Source organism: Vanessa cardui, chromosome 28 (assembly GCF_905220365.1).
Source record: "Vanessa cardui chromosome 28, ilVanCard2.1, whole genome shotgun sequence".
NCBI classification, from domain to species: domain Eukaryota; kingdom Metazoa; phylum Arthropoda; class Insecta; order Lepidoptera; family Nymphalidae; genus Vanessa; species Vanessa cardui.
Genome location: NC_061150.1, coordinates 1637874 through 1663522, shown reverse-complemented (window position 1 = coordinate 1663522; position 25649 = coordinate 1637874). Strand labels below are relative to the sequence as shown.

The 25649-nt window shown below is 39.9% G+C and overlaps 1 protein-coding gene across 1 annotated transcript; it reads right to left on the bottom strand.

Annotated features, from left to right (window-relative positions):
• Positions 1 to 30: 30 nt before the first annotated feature.
• LOC124541350 (cilia- and flagella-associated protein 91-like) lies at positions 31 to 25094 on the bottom strand. Its single transcript, XM_047119202.1, has 22 exons — positions 25019 to 25094; positions 23340 to 23416; positions 23068 to 23131; positions 22284 to 22416; positions 21314 to 21427; positions 20781 to 20881; positions 20186 to 20252; positions 18249 to 18369; positions 14382 to 14550; positions 13869 to 14066; positions 13022 to 13195; positions 11702 to 11886; positions 11359 to 11505; positions 10293 to 10422; positions 9276 to 9367; positions 7783 to 7931; positions 6774 to 6943; positions 5225 to 5341; positions 3328 to 3414; positions 1927 to 2043; positions 525 to 641; positions 31 to 44 (listed from the first exon to the last, which is right to left on the bottom strand). The coding sequence occupies exons 1-22, from the start codon at positions 25092 to 25094 to the stop codon at positions 31 to 33; spliced, it is 2619 nt and encodes an 872-aa protein (XP_046975158.1).
• Positions 25095 to 25649: the final 555 nt, after the last annotated feature.

The following is a 25649-nucleotide window of genomic DNA, read 5'->3' as shown; positions in this document are numbered from 1 at the left end:
TAATGATCACTATACTTCTTGGAAAATACTTCATAGTGACGAAACTAAAAATGGCATCTTATCGACCAAATTTGACAAAAATTATGTATCCTTTGTAATTAACTTCAAAATTTAAAATAAATCAATGGACGGAGAACAGGAACGGGTACCGCAACCTTTTTCTAAAGATACCATCCTAGAGCACAGCCTCAAGACATCGATACATAAACGAAAGGTACTATACAATTAGTGATTTTATGTTTGATAGCACACCTTGGGAATGAAACGATCGCCTCCTGGCTGTTTCTACATAGGTCATTTGTGTCAATTGTCAGTTTTATTTCTCATAAAAATGTATAGATGGCGTTACTAGTCTTTTAAATTGCGCTGATGTTTTGTACAAATGATTTACATATCAATATTGTATGCGAGTCAATGAAGTGAGTTCTTAAGAGCATTGAAGTTTAATTCATATAGTGTGCTTAATAAAATAGTGCAGTGTTCACACAAATAATTGCTATAGAATCTTATCCTGGTGCACTTACAGGGAGCTGTTTTATAGGGTTCGGTCCTCTCCAGCGCGTCTTCGCGGATGCGCCGCATGTAGTAGTGATAATCGGACTTCTTGGTGGGTTCGATGGCCCCCGTCGCGAGGGAGACAACTGCAAACAAAACTCTACATAGCAAAACAAAAGTCCACGACCTCCGTGGTCGAGTAGAGAGTACACCGGTTCTCATGGGTAAAACACTCCGAAGTCGAGTCTATGTAAAAAAAAATCATTAATTTTCTATGTTGACGACCTCCGTGGTCGAGTGGTGTGTACACCGGTTTTCATGGGTACGCCACTCTGAGGTCCCGGGTTCGATTCCCGGCCGAGTCGATGTAGATTACCATAAGTTTTCTATGTTGTCTTGGGTCTGGGTGTTTGTGGTACCTTCGTTACTTCTGATTTTCCATAACACAAGTGCTTTAGCTACTTACATTGGGATCAGAGTAATGTATGTGATGTTGTCTCATATTTATTTAAAAAAAAAAAAAAAAAAAAAAAAAAAAAAAAAAAAATGTTAGGGTTTGGGTGTTTGGAAATGCATATCATATGTACAGTCAGAGTAAGAAAACCTTCGTCAGTTTTCAAATCAATTCCTTTATCAAGTCGTAAACTCTTAGTACCTTTTGAAACTAAAGCACTAAACTGACAACTGCATATTAAATGAAACTTACATAGTATGATAACTAGGTTCAAAATAGCGTAAAATATTTTTAAATTATATATGACATCTTCTACTGAATTGTCAGAATATGTCTGTCAATGTCATATATTCTCGATCGGTAAAGCAGATTAGCGCTCATACTGAGCACGCGAAAATAGATCTTAAGGTGACTAACATATTCTTACCCTGAGTCTACATAAGCTATGCATTTAGTTAAGAGTGGCTATTTTAATTATGCAAACAGACACTCCAATTTAATTATATTACAATTAATTTATAGATTAGAGAGGAGCTGCTTCGCTGATCAGTCTTGAGATCCATCAGACCATTTACATCGCTAGGCGGCCCGTAAAGCGTTGTGATGAATCAATAAATTGATTAGAGGAAAAATACAAAACGGATACAAAAGACATAACATTTTGAAGCAAACAGTTGGAGAAACATTGGTAAATATAATTAATAAGGAATAGCATCAACAAGGAACACCAAATCATGGACCAAATAGCTGGGCATTGGCATTAACCAAATGAGTAGGGAACATCTATCGACTCATACAATATACTTACAACCTTGGACCCAACAATTGACCAAAAAATTCGTAACTACATACGCAATTTCCATTGAAATGTCATAAAGAGTTACATATTGGACCCAACGGTTGGCAAACATAGGCGAATAAGCAATGACCAATCACGACTTTCCATAACCAAATATATTCCAACATTTCCAACTCACTTTCATCCACAGCTTCCCTTGCGTCGATCGTGATCTCGGTCGCCTCGCGGACGGCTCGCGATATGAACATCCTCACCTCCTCCTCTTCCAGACGCTGGAGTCGTGATAAGCAAACAGCTGTTGATAATAAAGATAATATCTTTAATGTCTACTCTTGTCTACCGAGGCTCCGGCCATTAATTTACGTAGGGCGATCTAGGTGGCTAGGGTGGCGGAATATGTTCCAAAACCTTCTCCTCTAAGGGAGAGGAGGCCTTTAGCCCAGCAGTGGGAATTTACAGGCTGTTGTTGTTGTTGTTGTTGATCTAGGTGGGGAAGGGGTCGATCATGTCTTATGTTTTCTTACGAGGGAGTGGAAAGGAGTTTCGGCAGTTCTTACGTAAGATCCAAAAATGCGCCAAGTTAAAATTATTTGAAAAATATCGGGAAACCGCGCTTGCCGAGATTTGCTCAGATGCGTACCTTTACTTTTGAAATTACAAATAAACATTTCAAAGGATTGTTACTTTGAAAAATAAACCAAACGTTTATTCATTTTTTCCTTTAAATTCTAACGTAATAAATATTAGTCAGGGGGGAGGGGGTAGTTAGGCCTATTCTTATTTTTTCTTATCATAGGGGGGGGGGTGTTAAAATCTAGTGAAAATAGTCTTACGTAATAAATGAATGGCCCCTAATAGGGGCCGCAATTTTGTATCGTTTTTCCTATGAGGAAGACAATGACATAATCATGCTTTGCAGGTGAGGTGGCTATCATGGTAGCATGTGTAAGCTATTGCGTGATATCCTCCTGAAAATGCAGAGTGGTACTGCTGTTTTTAGTAGGTATTCCGGCGCCTTTAGCTCCCCACATGGGATATGTATCCCATTCCACGTGGCCGAAATGCACAAGAGCGTTATTCCAGCGAGAAAAGATGAATTAGCGATCACAGTAAGGCGGAAATAACTTTTACTCAAAGGATAAAATGGAGTGGTGATATCTGTCACCGACCTAACGCAGGACCAATCGTTGTGGAGATCCTTGGGGGAGTCATCTGACAAGCAGTGGACGTTTTCCGAAACTGATTTCCTCTAATATTGAAATGGTCTAGAATACATTATAGATATATATCTACATACTAGTTGTAGCCCACTGCTTCGCTCGCTTATGGGATTGGTTGTCATGTGTTAGGCAAAAAGGTAGTCTATGTCTTCCTCGAAGTTCAACTTTGCTTCACACCAAATTCATCAAAATCGATCCATTAGTTTGGTCGTGAAAGAGCGACAAAGAGAGTTACTTACATATTTATAAAATAAATAAATATAGGAAATATAGATTAGTTGTAGTTTCGTGTACTATTTTCGTGTGTATGGTTTGATTAGCTTTTAAATAAAAATTGTAATAAGGAACAATATACTCACCGTCGTCAACGAGAGCATCAAGTAAGTAACGTAGGTCGTGTTGGGGTGGGAACCTTTCTTCGGTTGATTTTGTGACAACTTCGCGACCTTGAAAGGTATAAATATACTTTATTATAAACAAAAGAAGTTACAGTACGACAAAACTTAGATGAAGCATCGGCAAATTCAATAAAACCTATCACTGCCGATTCACACAACCAACAGAAACAGCTCCCTATCGCGCCACTCGACGCTATTCGTCGCTATAGATTCCCGCGTCAGTTCGACCCGAGACAGCGAGTGCGTGTAAATCGACGCGTCAAATTGACGAATATATTCGGTCATGTGATACTGCAAGTTACTACGTTTGTGTAAAGATCATATTCACACAAGAAATAAATATTGATAATTTGGGATAGCGTACTTAATTCAGATGTGATTGATTGGTTTTACGAATTTTGCCGATGCTACATCTGAGTCGTGTCGTGCTATACACGTTACAATATAAGTTTAATGGAAAAACAGATTATAGCTTGTGAGTCGGAGTTATTAAAGGTCTAGATTACAGATCACCAGGTCTTCACCCAGAGCCTCCGTCGATCGGGGACACGATAGAGCCTAGCTCAGATCAAACCTCAAAGGGACGCCAAGGTCTGGAGTCTCCTGCATTGCTGTGCCTACGTACATCGTCAGAGTCGGTCCACGATCTCACTGCATTTAAGTGTACGTTTTTCTGTCAAAGATTGGTACCAGATTGCTACTAGTCATTCATATAAAAGGACCCCAAATACATAAGGCCAGCCCTATCCTTACTCCTAGAATTTAGTGTACTTTAGTAGAACTCTCTGAATTAATTAATTAATTTAGAGTTACTGTGCAGCACTGGATAATTGTATCGTGTTTATAATTCATCTCGTGAGGAAACCTGCATGTGAAACTCAATGTAATTCTGCCACATATGTATCTATCCACCAAGTATTGGAGCAGAGTGGATATGCTCCTAACCTTCTCCACAGAGAACAGCCCAGCAGTGGGAAATCTACAGGCTGTTACTATTACCCATGAAACCAAGTCGATGGTCAAATGTCTCGCTCTCTATAAGAGCACCAGCTCACAATAGTTCAAGCACAGCATCATATCAAAAATCAAAATCAAAATATACTTTATTGAAGTGGGCTTTTTCAAGCACTTTTGAATCGTCATATAACAATTAAGCGAAGCTAACATTGGTTCGGAAAGTAGATTCTACCGAGAAGAACCGGCAAGAAACTCAGCAGTTACTCTTTTTAAACATTTAAAAAAAAAGTACAGTCATGTTACTTAATACAATTATTTAAATTAATGTATCCTGCCTGGAAGTCAACAGGTATCAATCAATCAAATCAAAGTGCTCTTTATTGTATACCAGTAAATAAATCACATATAGACGGTTAGATGAAAGATGTACAAGAGGCGGCCTTATCGCTAACACAGCGATCTCTTCCAGGCAACCTTAAGGTAGAGGAAAACAGATATAGAAAGAGGTAGGGGTACATAATAAATACAGTGTAATATTATTATTTTTTTTATGGTATAGGTTGGCGGACGAGCATATGGGCCACCTGATGGTAAGTGGTCACCATCGCCCATAGACATTGACGCTGTAAGAATTATTAACTATTCCTTACATCGTCAATGTGCCACCCACCTTGGGAACTAAGATGTTATGTCCCTTGTGCCTGTAGTCACACTGGCTCACTCACCCTTCAGACCGGAACACAACAATACTGAGTACTGTTGTTTGGCGGTAGAATAACTGATGAGTGGGTGGTACCTACCCAGACGGGCTTGCACAAAGCCCTACCACCGAGTAAATACCACCACCAATACCACCGAGTAATATATTTAAAGCATCAACAACAATCGTAAATCCACTTACGCCTCGTGTATTTCCAGCGAGGATCGTCCCTGGCCTCCGTCTCGACCGGCCTCATGTCGATTTCACAGACCTGACACTTGCAGTCGTCCGAACCTCGTCCGCAGCGCGTGCAGATCTCTGAACATACAAACAGAGTCATACAATAGTTGACGACCTCTGTGGTCGAGTGGTGTGTACACCGGTTATCATGGGTAAGCCACTCCGAGGTTCCGGGTTCGATTCCCGGCCGAGTCAATGTAGATTATCATTAGTTTTCTACGTTGTCTTGGGTCTGAGTGTTTGTGGTACCGTCGTTGCTTCTGATTTTCCATAACACAAGTGCTTTAGCTACTTACATTGGGATCAGAGTAATGTATGTGATGTTGTCTCATATTATTTATTTATTTATATACCATTCGGTTCTAGTCGAAGAGAAGTCATCGATATGATACTTTAAATAGGTAAAGGGGCGTTCAAGTATTACGTAACGAAATTCGGGGGGGGGGGGGGGTGGTTGTCTCGTGAAACGTTACGATGCTGCACAGGAGCGAGAGGAGATCTTTCTTATAACACGTTACGTAAGTCATCAAAAATCTTCAAAAATTGCGTTACGTAATACTCGAACGCCTAACCAGCCTAGCAGGTAACTTCCCATAAAGTTAGGCATTGTTAGAAATACTAATTTGTTACAAACGCTACCAATTTAAGAAACCAAGATGTTCTATGAGCATGTTGTTCCACTGCCTAATTCAACCTTCAAATCGAACCGCAATAATACTAAGTATTGTGATTTGGCACGAAAATATGTGGCTCATAACGTGCTCTAAAAAAAATGGCTAACTAAAAAATGTCTATCCTTGAGGGTTACCCTAATATTTTCTACCTAAAGATGACCTCCGTGGTCGAGTGTACACCGGTTTTCATGGGTATGCAATTTCGAGGTCCCGAGTGCCCAGCCGAGTCGTTGTAAATTTTTTATTTTATTTAAAAAAATATTTTATTGCACAACACATGGAAATATATGGAAAATATAAAATATTGGATATACATTTGTATATGCATGGTGCGCAATGGCGGTCTTATCGCTTATAGCGATCTCTCACGGACAACCTTTGGTGATAGAAGCTTAAAACAGGTAAGTGAAGAAAAAGATATAGAAAATATTATATTATATATAATAGTATTTATACTAAGGTATAATAATAAACTAGACATAACTACATCCCAATAATACACACATAGAAATATATCAAAATATATATACACAATTATAAACTACATATTATTACATACTTGCATACATTATTTGGATATGGATAAGTAATAGTTTCTCAAACGATGCTTAAAGATTGCCAAGGATTTAGACTGCCGTATATCATAGGATTCTATGTTGTCTCGGGTCTGGGTGTTTGCGCCGTCGTTACTTCTGATTTTCCATAACACAAGTGCTTCGGCTTCTTACATTGGGATCAGAGTATGTGATGTTGTCCAATAATTATTTATTTATAAAGGTCAAGTCTGCTCAGCACACAGTAATCACATCCTCACTTACTATACCAATCGCAAGTACCTGTCCTGACTTCAGCATCATCTACGAGACCAAATATGGCACTTCTGGCCGCCTCCAGTTTCGTCGCTTGAAGCGCTGAAACGCGATGCCTTGAAGCCGCTTTATGCGCTTCGGGGAGCAAGAACTGCTGGACCAATTCAGCCACCAGCTCGTTCTGTTCCGCTGTTGACCTGATAAGGTTGAAAATTAACGATTTTTCTTAGGGGACAGCATATATATATAACTCAAAGGCGACTGGCTGTCTGACATGGTGATATATCAACGCACGGCCCAAACCACTGGACGAATCGGGCTGAAATTTGGCATGCAGGTAGATTTTATGACGTATGCATCTGCTACGAAGGATTTTGAGAAATTCCACCCCTAAGGGGATAAAATAGGGGACAAAAGTTTGTATAAATCTTCTTAGACTGACAGAACTGAAATTAAAGATTGAAGCTACTATTATCCCTTATTTTGTCTCCCAATATATGTATATATAAGATATTCCAACATAGGCTACTTTTTTGTCTAAAACATGACAATATGTATAACATATACATACATACATAGAAATCCTTATTTTCAAACTTACAAAGGGTTGGATCCTCTAGAACCTTCTAAAGCGTCCGATTTGTCAGATTACGATCGTTCTACAAGCCCGTATATAAATCCTCTTATAACCTGGGTGCCTTCGAACGAGGCGTGAAGAGGCATCTCGGGAGTCGGCATGGCGAGTTTACCCGGCCAAGATCCGAGATGGCCTAGTGGTTAGAACGCTTAACCGATGATTGCGAGCTCAAATCCACGCAAGCACCAATATTCCTGTACTTAATATGTGTTTATCATATCTTCACGTGCACAGCGATGAAGGAAAACATCGTGATCAAACATGTGTCTAATTTCAACGAAATTCTGCTGCATATGAATCAACCAATCCGCATTGGAACTTCTCCTCAAAGGGAGAGGAGGATTGAGCTCAGCAGTAGGAAATTTACAGGCTGTTGTTGTTGTCTCTCGCCACACTCACATGGAGCCGTGCTCCCTGAGGGAGCGGTCGATAGCGTCAGCGTGGGCCCGCGCCTTCTGGACCGCCTGCTCCTCCGCAGCCAGCTCCACAGCCTCCCGCGTCACGTCCCGCAGGTAGGCGTCCACTGTCTCCTGGGTCACTCCCAGCACCTATCCGAATTTCCTATTAATTAGTTCAAACCAAACGTAATAACCAAAAAATACGAATCACCAATAGTCAGCGTCTATAGCGTAAAAACGTTTTTCCGGTAAGATGTGAACGAAAACGTTAATATGTATGGAAATACAATAAACTATAGTACGACACAACTTAGATGTCGCAGAGCTATTTCTATTGGTTGTGTAAATCGGCAGTAATCGGTTTTATTTTCATTCCATTGCATTTTCCGATGTTACATCTAATTTGTGTCGTACTATACGTACCGCCCGTATACATATGTAATACATCCTGCCTGGTAGTCAACAAGCTATCTATAAGCTCATGAATAATATGCCCAATTTACCGATGTATTTTTTTACAAATGATTTGAATTTATGACACGGCAAAGTTACAAGTCTGTGAAATTTAATTGTAGACTAGCTGTGCCCGCGACCATGTACGCGCTCGAATTTAACAAAAAAAAAATTGTAGCCTAAGTTACTCCTTATTATATCAGTTATCTGCCAGTGAGAGTCCCGTCAAAATTGGTCCAGCTATTCCAGAGATTAGCCGGAACAAACAGACAGAACGCCAAAAATTGTAAAATTGTATTTTGGTATATGTACCGTGTATACATACATATGCATTGAGTATAAAAGGACTATTTTAATATTACAAACAGACACTCTAATTGTCAAAATCAAAATGAATTTTATTCAAGTGGGCTTTTACAAACACTTTTGAATCGTCATTTAACAATGAAGTGAAGCTACCACCGGTTCGGAAAGTAGATTCTACCGAGAAGAACCGGCAAGAAACTCAGTAGTTACTCTTTTTCAACATTTAAAAAATACAATTATACTAGTTAAATACAATTATATATGTATGTAGTGTATCCTGCCTGGAAATCAACGGGTATTAATTCCAAGCTTTTATATCATCTACAAAATCTTGTATCGAATAATATGCCTTTTTTACCAATGTATTTTTTATAAACGATTTAAATTTACGAAACGGTACAGTAAAAAATGTCTGCGGAATTTTTTCATAGAAACGGATACCTTGCCCCGAGAAAGATTTATTGACTTTGCGGAGTCGGAAACTTGGCGTTATAAGCTTATCCTTACTCCTAGTGCATATACAATGATTATCACAGTGTACATAATTTTATCAAAGTGATCAATGTTACTGTGAATATACATGATATTGTTGTAAATATACTGCGACGTAACAGTGAGTATTCCTACTCTGTTAAAAACATCCCAAAGAGCTCCAATGTATTATACGAATAGAAAAGGAGGTCGAGAACCGAAATGAAACCTCATTTCGGTTCTTGGACCTTTTTATATTATTACCTGCTTGAACATCTCGTCGTGCTCCCTCCTGCGGTGCTCCTCCTTCTGTCTCCGACCAGCTTCAGCCGCTTCACGCATCGACTTCTCTCGAACTGAGTAAAAAACGCCATGATCGTCACAAAAAGTACAGAGCGATCGGGTAAGATCACCAATGCGTACCGAATCTCTAGACAGACCGACTTTCCGACCAATGGAATCACTTTTTATAATGTTGTCTTAAATTTTCGCGATGATTACACATTTAAATAAAACTATTTATAACGGATGAATCGCGTATATTAATTATTTTTAAACATCCCGACGTTTCGAGCACTTTGCAGTGTTCGTGGTCACGGGCAGACTAAGATGACATTTGTGGTAGTTGTTAATAATATTTCCTTTGTTCTTCAAATAGACAAATGTCATCTTAGTCTGCCCGTGACCACGAACACTGCAAAGTGCTCGAAACGTCGGGATGTTTAAAAATAATTAATATACGCGATTCATCCGTTATAAATAGTTTTATTTAAATCACTTTTTATGTTTATAAAGGGTTATTGGTAATTCAACGTATCCCCATAAGGAGGTGATAGGGGTGACTATTTGCAATAATTTTAACCCCCATATGCATGATGAAAAAGTTAATCATTTACTGGTAATTTGTCAATATTAAAAGAATAATTAATTATCAATAATTTAATCGTTATGAAACAATTGACGATTTACGCAAGATGTCTGGGCAGGAGCTGGATGCGAGTAGCCCAAGAACGATCACAATGGCGTGCAATTGAAGTCTATGTCCAGCAGTGGCCGGAAATGGGCTTTTTTTGGCGGACGAGCATATGGGCCAACTTATTGTAAGTGGTCATCATCACCTATAGACAATGGCACCAACCTTGGGAACTAAGATTTTATATCCCTTATGCCTGTAGTTACACTGGCTCACTCACCCTTCAAACCCGCAGTGCAACTATAGAATATCTGATGAATATTAATTATTTTGCAGTCGGTACATTTGTTTTGCATAAATCAACTCACGCGCAATCAATATAAAGGCGTGCTGTCTCCTCTCCTCTTTCAGCCTCCTCAGCTCCTTCTCCAAGAAGTCCAGAGCCGCTGACACAGCGCCTCCACACAACTCCTCCACTAAGGCACTTATTGCTTCCTCCTGGTTAAAGACATTTCGTTCGGTGGGGGTGAAAAACTGGGGTCTAATTTGTGACGTAAATGTACCAAAAATATTTAAAACACAAATATAGTGTTGCTAGAATTTATAATTTTACATTCTTTTGTCATATTTTTTATTTATCTTTTTTGAGTCAATATGTGTGATTTGTATGAAATCAACTTATAGGTTATGTATTGCATCTATATATATATCAAAGTCGCTCACCGCTGTCTGTCCCTATGTACCTATGCTTAGATCTTTAAAATTACGCAAAGGATTTTGATGCGTTTTTTTTTTAAATATATAGTGATTCGGAAGGAAGGTTTTTGTATATAATACTTGAACAATATACCTAGTTAAAAAAAAACCACATCAAAATTCGTTGCGTAATTTTAAATATCTAAGCATACATAGACAGCGGTGAGCGACTTTGTTTTATACTATGTAATGAAGATATACCAATTATAAACTCTTAGTTGTTCTCAATATAGCCGAGTTATTAGCAAATCACGTGGCATACGTAAAACTAAGGCTTTATTTTTCCTTGTCTGATTGAAATAGACAAATGACATGTAAAGTTACAACCAGTTCGAAATTTAAATTCCATAAAGCACAAAATTTCGAAATTCCGTTGTTACTCGATAGTTTGTTGCAAAATGCTTCAAGTGTTATGTTCTCCTAGTACACCAAGACTTTGTGCCGTATATGCAAATAGGTATTAAAGTAAACAGTTAGTAAAGTTACATATTCTATGACTAAAATATTTCACATCTGTGTATCGCATATTCTTTGGCATATATCATGTATAAAAGTCGAAACATTGCATATGTAAGACAGTGCATCACAGTCCGTATAATTGTACCGTCTCGTTAATACATCATGAACCAATTAGTGTCTTTCATAATCCTCAACATCAACCCAGCAATAACTTCTTACCTTTTGCTCTGCCTCAGAGCGTACAGCTTGGTAGTCCCTTGCCCTTGACTCTTCTTTGGCGATACGAGAGCGGTCCTCTTTCTGCAGACCGTGCGTAGTCTTCAACTCTTCAGTCAGTTCTGCTGCCCTGGTACGTCCTTCGAACATCTACGAGATAGTCATTATAATTATAATGCATCATTGATTTGTGTATCACTCTCCCTATCTCCTATATGTCTCTGAGGCCCTGTTAGGATCTCTATATAATACGCAGTAGGAATCTGAAGTCTGAAGGTCAAAACTGTAAAGTAAAAATAAAGTAACAGCAAACAAGTTTCTTTAAATTCATATTTGCCAATCTTACCAAAATCTGCACAGCGCGTCCTCTTAGAACACGCTGCAACGTTAGCGCCGCTTGGTGAGATGCCTCGTCTTCCTCGGGGACTTCCTCCATTTCAGGAGTCGGGGGCCTCGGAGTCTCGACGAGCCGACGAGGCTTGAGCACTCTCAGAGGGCCCGCAGACGATATAGCCGCTCCGAGACGCGCCTCTGGATGACATATGGAGTTATTTTAAATGTCAGAGTAAGAAAACCTTCGTCAGTTTTCAAATACATTCCTTTATCAAGTCTTAAGCTCTTAGTACCTTTTGGATCTAAGCATCGAATCATTGCGACGCAATACGTCACTCTCGATCGGTGAAGCAGATTATCGCTCACACTGAGCACACGATAATAGATCTTAAGGTGACGAACCTTGTCCTACTCCGACTGTACATATATATGAATGTACTGTCTGTCTGTTTGTAGCTCTTTCACGACCAAACCGCTGAACCAAATTTGATGAAATCTGTTATGAAGCAAACTTGAACTCCAAGAAAGGACCTAGATTAGTTTTTTGCTTAACACGTGACAACCAATACCCTAAAACGCGAGCTAACCGCGGGCGACTACCAGTATAGATATATTAGTCAAGAGCGTCACTGCATTACTATGAGTAAAACAAAGTCGCTTACCGCTGTCTGTCCCTATGTATGCTTAGATCTTTAAAACTACGCAACAGATTTTGATTCGGTTAATTTTAATAGGTAGAGTGATTCGAGAGGACGGTTTTTGTATATAATACATGGACGATATAGTAGAGTATGCCGGTTCTTCTCGGTAAAATCTACTTTCCGAACCGGTGGTAGCTTCACTTAATTGTTAAATGACGATTCAAAAGTGTTTGTAAAGGCCACTTGAATAAAGTTTATTTTGTTTGATAATTTTAGATGTTTCCAATGTGATGTCGTAAACACATCTTTTTGCCCTTAAATTGCAAACGCTGCCTGAACCCTACGAGATAGATCAAAACAATGTACAGTATTAGTTAGTGTAGTAACAGTATTGTACACTTTCAAAATGTTTACTAAAAAACCCAGCATGGTATATGTCTATCCCTTATGGCTAACCCATAATATTATAGCTTAGGTTACTCCTTATTATATTAGTTATCTACCAGTGACAGTCCCGTCAAAATCGATCTAGCCGTTCCAGAGATGAGCCGGAACAAACAGACAGACAGACAAAAATTGTAAAAAATGTTATTTTGGTATATGTGCCGTGTATACACCTATGCATTGAGTAAAAAAGACTATTTTAATATTACAAACAGACACCAATTTTATTATATGTATAGATTAATTACTTTTCAGATCGTTGTGCAAGTTTTCCAGGAACTGTTCGCTCCACTTGGTTTCCCTTTCGCAGAGCTGCGTCGGGTCCCGTTGTATGTGGTGGCCGGAACAGGTCAGGGCGAGATTCTGACCGCACCTCTGCAGCCACACCGGGGGCGCTGATAACTGTTCGTGGTCTTCTAGAGCTTAAATTGGGAAAAACAAAACTAGTTGTCGCAGAACCGATAACCGTTGGGGGAAACGTGTTCTAGAGTGGAGACCGCGTCTCGGCAAAGGACGCGGTCTCCACTCTAGAACGTCTCTTGTAGGACGTCCTCGGGCACGGTGGTGTGACGACTTACGCAAGGCGGCTGGCAGGAGCTGGATGCGAGTAGCCCAAGAACGATCTCAGTGGCGTACACTTGAAGAGGCCTATGTCCAGCAGTGGACGGATGGAAAACTATTTTTGGACATATTACATGACGACCTCGTCGAGTAGTGTGTACACTGTTTTTCTTGAGTACGCCGATCCGAGGTCCCGGGTTCATTCGGCCGAGTCGATATAGAAAAAGTTCATTAGTTTTCTATGTTTTCTTGGGTCTGGGTGTTTGTGACGTCGTTACTTCTGATTATCCATAACACAAGTGCTTCAGCTACTCACATTGGGATCAGAGTAATGTATCTGATTTCGTCCAATATTTAATTTGATTAAAATTGTTGTATAACTGCCTCCTAGAAGTTGATATGACTATTTGCAAGTTACCAAAACAAAACTTTTTTTGTAAGATGAATGTGTGTCATCACGTAATATTGAGATTTTGTTACGATTTCATTAAAATAGTTCAAATACACAACACGTTTAAACATTCAGTCACTCACAGAGCAAGTTGGGATCGTAGGAGATCTCCGCGTGTCGCCTGCGCGCCTGGTACCCGTGGCGCGCTCGCGGGGCGCGCAGGTCGGACGCGGGGTCCTGCGCCGCGTCCGTGGCGCTGCCGCCGCCCCGCGCCGCGCGCATCTCCTGCACCAGCCCCATCCGACCCCCACAGTTGTGCAGGGTCGTCAATTTGCGAAGTTCTGGGAAACCAGAGGACAATTTTACTAACTTACATCATCCATCTTCGATCCCACCACAACTGTACTCACTCTGTACTAATGCAGGTTAGTGGAATGCACATGTGGCAGAATTTCGATGAAATTAGACACATGCAGGTTTCCTAACGATGTTTACCTTCACCGCCGAGCACGAAATGAATTATAAACACAAATTAAGCACATATATATATAGTGCTTGCCTGGGTTTGAATGCGTAATCATCGGTTAAGATGCACACGTTCTAACCGCTGGGCGATCTCAGCTGTTAGGTTGAATAATACCAATTCCGTTCCCTACCTCTGTCCCTCTTCCGCCGGATGTTGTCAACCTTCCTCTCCATGTCGGTCTTCTTGGCAGCCCAGAGCTTTGCGAGCTTAGTCACGGTGCGGTTCGTAGTCTTTTTACGCTGCTGAGTCTGCAGTTTATGGAGGAGAGCGAGGCGGATATCTTGGAGCTCGTCGATTTCCTAAGCAGAAGTAACTAATTATTCGTATATGGGCACTTATTATTATTATTCTTAGGCAAGGGCGGCTTAGCCTCAGAGTGCCCCATACTGACAGGGCCGCCGTAAGCGGGGGTGCGACGCGTGCACTGCACGCGGGCGGCACGTCCAGGGGGCGGCAAATTGAGCAATACATCACGTACCTAATTCAAGTCATTATTATAATTCCCACAAATCCTTAAGTAAAATAAATTATTCAAAGCATCGAAAAATATCGCACTCAATAAAATTAAAAGTCCGTCGTCTGTTATACTATGAAAAACAATACTGTCGAAGTTAGGAGAATCCCCTTTAGCTTCCTTATCAATTGGTAGATTAGGTATCCGTTACTTTTAGTAGGGCGTTGTCGTAGGGCGGCTTGAAGGGTATCACGCCGTAAGTTATATTGGTGGTCGCTCGAAATATCAGAGCTACGGGCACCGTTAAACCGGGCGCGGAGGGCATACGTTCACTGTCGCAGGCGCAACGTGCTCAACGCAAACTTAGAGGTACACCTGTGGGCTGCACATCGTCAGTTGAAAAAAGAGTTAGAAAAGGCGTTAAGTAAACAGAGAGCAAAGGGGCGCCCCTATCGTGGTTTGCGAGGGAAGCTCCGAACATACGGCGCTCCTGTTACGGAATAACTACTGCCAGATCTCCTGCGATTGATCGGGGAGCTATTTCCGGGCGGGTCATTCAACCATCGATGCCCTAAAACACCCTGAAGACCCGGGCAATGGAGGCGGTGGTCAAAGGGAACGTAGTCCTAACGGTATCACCGGACGTGGCGAACGACTTCAGTAGTCTTCCTTTCTTTTTTTCTTAATTTAATTTACGGCATCGACGGGCTCATAGGCCCATGCCTTTTTTATATTTTACATTTATACACTTTGGCGTTTTATACTTTATATTTTTACTTAACATCAGCAGATATTCGCTAGACTTCAAGCTCGCCGTCATCCTTTCGAGACCATAGGACCATTTCGATATCACGAGTTGCCTTCCTCAAAAGGCCGTTGGGGCATACCTCCAGGATCAGGTGATCCTTTGGGAGGGGGCGATGGACGACTTGTCCGGCGTTAGAAGTTGGTTTGACTGGCTCCTGCGGGCACCGACCTCGCCCGGGATGGGTGTGTTGTGTCACGGTGACGGGGCGAACCTTTCAGATGGCGGCCCTAAGGTCGGAGTGTCGCTCACGGTGGATCGAATCGAGATGCTGGTCTTGATAGTTTCTCTAACTAAAACGGAGGGCCTTCTAATCCACGGTCCTTGCTGAGGTCTCCTCGAGGAGCGTCTACCGCCCTCCAAGAGACGGCAATTAAGGCGCAGACACATATGAAGGATCAGGGCCTCATCTCAACTCAGCTTAAAGCTCATCAATGCCAACGTAGGAGGACCTCCTAAGCCAAACACCTTGCCTGCGTGCGCTCTATGGCATTGTATTTTTTATTTATTGTAAATAAATAAATCTAATCCAATCCAGCCCATTTCCGGTCACTGCTGGATATGTCCAGTCCTCTCCAATTGCACGTCACTGAGATCGTTCTTGGGCTACTCGCATCCAGCTCCTACCAGCCGTCTTGCGTAAGTCGTCACTCCACCGTGCCCGAGGACGTCCACTACACTACGTTTGCCGAGACGCGGTCTCCACTCTAGAACACGTTTTCCCCAACGGTTATCCGTTCTGCGACAAATATGGCCCGCCCACTGCCACTTCAGCTTATTAATCCGGTGGGCTATGTCGATGAATTTGGTCCTCTGGCGGGTCGCCTCATTTCTTCTGATGCGATCCCGCAGAGAAACGCCGAGCATAGCCCTTGCCATAGCACGCTGAGCGACTTAAAACTGGTGGACCGGCCTTGCCGTGAGTTTCCACGTTTCGGCTCCGTATGTCATGACGGGTAGGACGCACTGGTTGACAGAGTCGGATTTAAAGGTCTGGAGGCCCCCGGGCCACAAAGTAGTACGGCCCTAGACAAACAGAAGCGTGAACAACCTAATAATTATATTATCATGAATTAATTACTTTTTTTATTTCAATCAGCTTAAGCTATGATTTATTTACTTGTATCGGTAACTTTGAAAATATTAAAAAATAACATTATTATAATTTGACTATATCTCGGTATTTGTTAACTTGCTGAAAACTGTGGCCCCCACTAATGTGGAGGCCCCAGGGAAGTTGTCCCAGTTGCCCTGCCCTAAATACGGCCCTGCTGGATGAAGACTTTCTTCTTAAGGCACTGTGGGATCGACGATGTAAAGAACATGTTCATTGAACATGACCTTGGTTTTATCCAAGTTCATCAGTAGGCCGATACGCATAGAAGAATCAGCAAGCGTCTGCAAATCTTAAGTGAGAGATGTATTCGCCATTTCAGCCATTTCAGACCATTCAGCGTCTTGAACATATCCTCCATTGAATTAGTAAACAATTTGGGGGAAATAACGTCCCCTCGTCTCATACCTTGATGCAATGGTATGGGATTTGTTTGCTGATTCTGTACTTGGACGGAAAATACACCTATTGGGTTGGACTCCCTTAATGCTTGTAACAAGGCTCTTATCTTACGGGACCGTGGGAACAGTGCTGCTGACCCGCTTCGCCGAAGAAGACCAGTAGAAGGGGTCTTCGCTATGGATGTCTTCCTCCCGCCATAAGTGTCCCGGGGTTAAGGGTTTCTGTACTGAACTCCCTAGGAAGTGGAACTCCGCAGAGGTGAGCCTACCGTTAGGACGTCACGGTAGTATGCACAAAAGATTTCGTAACATCCTCCAAAAAGACAGAGTGGGTCGCTAACGTTGGTTTTTTAGCAGGTTTTCGTAACATCCTCCAAAAAGACAGAGTGGGTCGCTAACGTTGGTTTTTTAGCAGGTATACACCCCGCCCCCCACCTCATGTAGAGGAATAGTGGTATGCGTTTTTGCAGCAAAAAAAAGGGCGGCATAAAAGGTATTGCACGCGGGCGACAAAACAGCTAGCGGCGGGTCTGCATACTGAGACAAAGATATAGCACGACGCGACTCAGATGTATCATCGGCAAAATTCGTAAAACCGATCACACCCGAATTAAGTATGCTATACCAAATTCGACACGTCGATATACATGCACTCGCTGTCTCGGGTTGAACTGACGCGGGACTCTATAGCGACGAATGGCGTCGAGTGGCGCGATAGGGAGCTGCTTCTGTTGTGTGAATCGGCAGTAATCAGTTTTATTGAATTTGGCGATACTACATCTAAGTTGTGTCGTACTGTACTATAATGATATAAAGGCTGATTTAATGCTGATGAATTGACGTAAAGGCTTTTAGAATATTTTTTTTATTAATAATAATAATATTTGTAAACATAATTGTCTTTACCATGCCAGAATATTTTTAAGATTTCTGATGTTAAATATTTAGTATATAAGTAATCTTAATAGATGATAAAAAAGCGTGTAATTAATACCTGTTGACTTCCAAGCAGGATATATTAATTTAAATAATTGTATTTAACTAACATGACTTTGTATTTTTAAATGTTAAAAAATAGTAACTACTGAGTTTCTCGCCGGTTCTTCTCCGTAGAATCTACTTTCCGAACCGGTGGCAGCTTCACTTAATTGTAAAATGACGATTCAAAAGTGCTTGTAAAAGCCTACTTGAATAAAGTTTATTTTGATTTGATTTTGACTTACCGCCTCCCTAAATATCCAGTCTTTAGTTTCAATGTCTGTGATGATACCCTCCCGGTTCTTCAACCAGCAAGGGTATCCCCCTTTCTCCACCAACTCGGACCATTTACGGGCGTGACGCATTCTGACAAAGAAATAAACTTTTAAAATTTTATGACTACCTACATTGATCATTTCATTCATTATTCATTCATTCAAATATTTCATGATTGAGGAAAACATGTGAATTATTTCATCGCTCATATGTTAATTCCTTTTATTGTAATAATAAATAAATATTGGACAACATCACATACATTACTCTGATCCCAATATAAGTAGCTAAAGCACTTGTGTTATGGAAAATCAGAAGTAACGACGGTACCACAAGCACCCAGACCCAAGACAACCTAGATAACTAATGATAATCTACATTGACTCAGCCGGGAATCGAACCCAGGGCCTCGGAATGGCGTACCCATGAAAAACCGGTGTACACACCACTCGACCAAGGAGGTCGTTAAAATAACAAACGTCGTCGAATATATGTAATTAAAATAACGTTTAAAAATTATTGAATACTTATCTTTTTTTATTATTTACGTGGTGGTAGGGCTTTGTGCAAGTCCGTCTGGGTAGGTACCACCCTCTCATCGGATATTCTTTGGAGGCTTGGGAGCCAATAATTACAGACACAAGAGACATAACATCTTACTTCCCTAGGTTAGTCGTAGCAGTAGTGGAGCATGGGCGACATGAATTAATATTTCTGACAACGCCAATGTCTATGGATGAAAGGTGTGTATGTGATATGCCATTTGCCATTGCCAGTCCGTCTGCCAATTCAAAAGTGCTTATAAAAGCCTACTTGAAATAAAGTTTATTTTTATAAAAGCTTCGTCGACATTTCAAACACCATTTTTTCCAATCCACAATGAATATCTCAGATTAATCAAGCTCTCGACCAATGGTAACGCGTCAATTTGCTGTCAAATGATGTTTATTTGGCTTTTACTGTCATTTTACAACAGATACATAGACATTATACTGTCAATATCAGAATAAATAATTATAATTGGGCGTACATTAAAACTATTGATCACCAAGTTCAGTAAGGTTTTAATTAAGCAGATAAATTCACAGCAATTATAAATAGATTTATGTTAAAATATAACATACACAAACACATATAAACACTGAATCTATTTAAAAATACAGATTGTTGGAAATTATAATTATATCTTGAAAGCAGGGTTGCCAATGCCTATTCACCTATTTTTAAATAAAACTAATTATAACGGATGAATCGCGTATATTAATTATTTTTAAATATCCCGACGTTTCGAGCACTTTGCAGTGTTCGTGGTCACGGGTAGACACCTAATTCCCCAAAAATCTAAGCGAAATTCCCCAAATTGGGGAAAAAACGTCCCAATTTCCCACAAATTCGCCACACAGAAATAAAGGAAAAAAAAACATGTTATTGCATGTGTTTTTTTTCCATTTCCCAATAATAAAGTGTGTGATTACTGACGACCTTTTTTTTTCGTTGAATCAGACTAGTCATAGTTACTATCTTACATGTATAGTGTGTTTTTGCTACCATGCTAACTAATAATCGACTACAATTTCAATTTTCGTACTAACTAAAAGACGGATAAACAATCAATTACCGATCGTTTTGGCATAAAACGCATAAGTATAAATTCCCCTCATTTTCCCCGCATAGTGACAATCCCCACACCAATTCGCGATCGACTTACGATTCCTCGCAAATTGGGAAATTCCCCACACATTGGCAACGCTGCTTGAAAGTAACCGCATTCAAGATGGCCGCCTCGCCGCGACGCTTCACTAGAGCGCCATTCACTCCCATTGTCACTCTTTTCCAAACAGTACGAAAAACAAGATGGCGCACCGTCGGATAAAAATTTTAAAAAACAATAACATTAATTGCTTACTTGTTAATCATCTCTGTTGTGTGGAAGTCAGCTGGTAAATCTCCCTTGCGATACGGACTCCCAGGTCCTAAGGAAAATAACCACATTTTTTAACATATTGTAGGTACACTTATTAATAATCGATATTTCGACAGAATCTACAAATGTCTTGTTCACGAGACTCATATAAATATCGAGCTCCACCGAACAAAAATAAAAAAAAACATGGTAGATATCCCGTAATTAATAACTTTAATAATAAAAATAACCATGTTAATTTCAAATCTTATATAGTACACTTATCATATAATTAATATATTTTTTGGGGTTTTCTTGTATTAATATTTTTTTATTTATACCTGTAAATTTGTACTAAGTATTCTACTTTATTGAAAGGACCAATGAAACGATGGATGGACTATGTGAAAGACGATATGGTTAGTAAGAATGTTACTTGTGAGATGACGTCTGACAGAGAAGTATGGAAGGAGACATGCTGCGCCGCCTCAAATAAAATTGGGATAAGGACAGAAGGATGATGATGACTTGTACACAATATCCATGAAGTTGAGAGACCACCCAACAATTAAATTTATAGCACGAATTCGTAACTCACCCCACTCAAACTTATCCAAATACATCACTTCCGGCGTATCCTCACAGCCGCCAGCCGGTACCGCGTCCGGCTGCCACGGTGTTGTCTGAGCTGATGATTCTCTGAAAAATTTTTGGACCACAGTCAGAAAACTGTCCACATAAACTTTCTATTACCACGTTTTTTTATAGTATAGTTTGGCGGACGAGCATATGGACCAGCTGATGGTAAGTGGTCACCATCACCCATAGACAATGACGCTGTAAGAAATATTAACTATTCCTTACATCGTCAATGCGACACCAACCTTGGGAACTAAGATGTCATGTCCCTTGTGCCTGTAGTTACGCTGGCTCACTCGCCCTTCAAACCGGAACACAACAATACTGAGTACTGTTATTTGGCGGTAGAATAACTGATGAGTGGGTGGTACCTACCCAGACGGGCTTGCACAAAGCCCTACCACCAAGTAATGGTGGTAGGGCTGTAAGGGTAGTCCGGTTGGAATAGACATTAGATATAAATACTCATTATTATACATATACATTACCTACCTAAACAAACTCTGCGTCCCCCTATTTCTCGGCTTCTTAGGCCCCGGGGTCAACCTCCCTGTCGGAGGCCGGAAGTCGGGAGTGGCACTCTTCACCGGAAATAATTTCTTTGGACTATAATAGAAATATCGTCTAATTTATCATCTATATATAACATAGAAGAATGTTTGTTTGTATATCTCTTATCTAAAATAGCTATCCGTCCTGGATCTATTCAATTTACATTACTTTCTCAATTACAATCACAAACGATTACAGAATATACAAACTAATAAACTAATGGTGAAACAAAAGGCGGCCTTATGGCTTATTAGTCATTTCTTCCAGACTACCTTGGGTTAGAGGATTGGGTTTGGAAGACAGTATAGGGTAGGGCAATTTTAAATACTTTTAAAATTAATACAACCTTCTTCTCGAATCACCCTATCTATTAAAAAAAACCGCATAAAAATCTGTTGCGTATTTTTAAAGATATAGGGACAGAGAAAGCGACGTTCGCTTCACACCAAATTTCATCAAAATTCGCTTCAGCGGTTTGGTCGTGAAAGAGCGATAGAACTAAAGACAAAGTTATTTTCCACCCGGCTACGCCCGGGTCCAATGCTGATGCTAAATATACTACAGAATTTGTTTAATTACGACATCACATTACAAACTTTTAAAATTGTCAGTTTTACTCAACTATATTGTCTATCTATTATATACAAAAACCTCTCGAATCACTCTATATATAAAAAAAAAACTGCATCCAAATCTGTTGCTAAATTTTAAAGATTTAAGCGAACAAAGGTACATAGGGACAGAGAAAGCGACTTTGTTTTATACCATGTAAAGATTAAGATACAGATTATATGACTTTGTATGTGTGTGTGTGTGTGTGTGTGTGTGTGTGTGTGTGTGTGTGTGTGTGTGTGTGTGTGTGTGTGTGTGTGTGTGTGTGTGTGTGTGTAAGAGAAGTAATCATACATACACGGCACAGTACTTAAACCGGTGCTTTCCTGCCAGCTCCGGCACGGGCACGGTGCGTGTTCTGTCCACTTTTGCCAAGTAGGCGCCGTACGAACGATCCACGTGGTGAGGAAGACGACAGTTCGGATGGTACACTATTGTAATAAGTACAATTAGGTATATTTCTTTTCTTATATACTTTATAGCACTTAATTATATAGCTTGATTGATCTTTTTTATGGAAAATATTAATCAAAGAAAGTATGAAAATAAATAACCCTTTGCTGTGGCTTTCGAGATTAATCAAAAATCAAAATCAAAGTATAATTTATTCAAGTGGGCTTTTCCAAGCACTTTTGAATCGTCATTTTACAAATAAGTGAAGCTACCACCGGTTCGGAATAAATGAAGTGAAAACGCGTACATCTTAAGACATTTTTGCGGGTTCAAACCCAGGCAAGCACCGCTATATATATATGTGCTTAATTTGTGTTTATAATTGAAATAATTCTTGAGCTCGGCGGTGAAGGAAAACATCGTGAAGAAACCTGCATGTGTCTAATTTCAACGAAATTCTGCCACATGTGTTTACACCAACCCTCATTGGAGTAGTGTGGTGGAATTTTGCTGCAAACTATGACCTCAAAGTGAGAGGAGGCCTAAGCCCAGCAGTGGGAAATTTACAGACCCGTTTCTCCATTAGCCTGCCTATCATTCACAAACAAGTGCATCTCTCTCAACATATCTATGCAACAACTTTTCGAATGTGTGTGCACAGTACAAACTTTGTATTGAAATATACTCACCGACTTGCATTCTCGGAAACTGACGCAGTTCAGAGAACATCGTTTTGTACACCGGCTGGATCACCTGCAAGTGTAAATAATAAAATAATCAATTTACCATTTACAAATTTTAAAAAGTTCATTAAGACTAAATTAATAAATAAATTTTATTATTTATTTGACGACCTCCGTGGTCGAGTGTGTACACTGGCTTTTATCGGTCCGAGGTTGTAGACGATAATTCTATCTCAGGTAAGGGTAGATTAGGGTAGTTACATAAATATGAAACTCACAACTTGAGCTGACGCCATAGCTGCTTTGAATGCAGTCCTTGCGTAGTCCCTCGCTCCTGACACGATGAACGAAGAATCTGTAAAATTAATTGTTTAAGTCAGTGGGTGGTTTACAAATCTGCCGCTAGTAGGCTATTCAATTTTGCCGCCTCTACTTTTTTTGGAACATTTATGATTTGTGTTCTATCGTCCTCATTACATCGGTTTTTTCCCGTTATTAGTGTGATTATAAACTAGGTGATAATTCTGTCAGTTACTAGATTATTTTTCCAACCCGCTATATAGTGACGAGTATACGGATTACGGACGTAATGTGTAATGTGTAATTATAGTTTTTCTTTTTAATTTATATTTATTTATAGATAATAAAAAATTTGAGCTAAATTTGCCGCCCCTCTAAATCTGCCGCCCTAGGCTCCAGCCTACTTAGCCTATTAGTAAATAGGCCACTTGTTTAAGTTATATTAATAAATCAGCCTGAAAGTCAGGTCAGTCAGTCAGCCCAATGGTTAGAAAGCATGCATATTAACCGATGAATGCAGGTTCAAACTCAGCTCAACTCAGCAAACGCGTATTGAATGTTCATATGCTTAATTTTTTTACATAATTGATCTCGTGCTCCGCGGTGAGGAAACCTGCATTTGTCTAATTTCATAGAAATTCTGCCATACGTGTATTCCAATAGGGCATTGGAACAGTGGTGGAATTTGTTCCAAACTTTTTCCTCAAAGAGAGGAGACCTTAATGCCCAGTAATGGGAAATTTACAGGCAGTTGTTGTTGTTCAAACTCCACAGGTATTACGGCCTCTTTTCTCGAGACGCTTTGGAGCATATCACCACAGCTCCAATGTGGGATGGTGATGTTAGTTACAAATTGTGTTCGCAAATGAATAAGTTTTGAGTGGAAATCTGACGACCTCCGTGGTCGAGTGGTGTACACCGGTTTTCATGGGTACATCACTCCGAATTCCCGGGTTCGTCCGGCCGAGTCAATGTAGATTACCATTAGTTTTCCATGTTGTCTCGGGTCTGGGTGTTTGTGACGTCGTTACTTCTGATTTTCCACAACACAAGTGCTTCAGCTACTTACATTGGGATCAGAGTAATGTATGTGATGTCGTCCAATATTTGATTCGATTAGAGATGTAACGGATATCCGGTAACTATCCGGTATCCGGCCGAATACGGACAGCTACTATTCGGGTAGATATCCGGCCGACTTAACTAAGAAATTCAGGATAAAATAAACATATTTTTGAGTAATTATTGGCTTTATTTAGTTAGTCGTAGTATCACTTGCATTCACAATAGTACCTAAACTGATGTTTATCTGAATCATCATCGAGATGGCCCAGTGGTTAGAACGCGTGCATCTTAACCGATGATTGCGGGTTCAAACCCAGGCAAGCACCGCTGATTCATGTGCTTAATTTGTCTTTAAAATTCATCTCGTGCTCAACGGTGTAGGAAAACATCGTGAGGAAAACTGCATGTCACAAATTTCATAGAAATTCTGCCACACGTGCATTCCACAAACCCGCATTGAAACAGCGTGGTCGAATATGTTCCAAACCTTCTCCTCAAAGGGAGGAGGCCTAAGCCCAGTAATGGGAAATTTACAGGCTGTTGTTGTTGTTGTTGTTGTTGTTCATCATTATATCATATCATTATATCTCACCGTATAAATAATCGTGGACTCTCATCTTCGTCACATTGTACCTTCTTGGAGCTTCGTAAAGCGTTTCGCCGCTCATTTTGTGTCTCTTCAAATATATTTACACGAAATAAACGTCATAGCGTATTGACAAAAATACGTATTGACAAAACAAATCAGTTGCCTAGCAACGGATGTTTTTGTATTTATGGAGATTTTATTGCCAATATCAGGGTTATTCATGGTAAGTATTCATACGATTATTCACTAATTCAGTTCGTTTTTTATAAGCTATTTGACTGGTTTTTAAAATCTATTTCATATTATTTAGTAGAAGTTAAGGAACCCAGTAAAAGTTAGAAAAATATCATATTAAAAATTCCATATTTAAATAGCGTGTCAATTATTATACTAATTAATGTTATTTCAATTAAAAAGACGTATTTAAAAATCAAAACAGTGATAAATATTATTATTTCAATTAATTATATATAAGTATATTTAAAAAATCATGAAACTTGGTTAATCACTTTCCGACGATATTTATTTTAAATTCTTTATTATTATACTATAAAAGCTATATACACCCTAAAAAAATCGCAATAAAACCAAAAAAACAATCTCATACTTTATTGTGCCACAGAATAAAATTAAC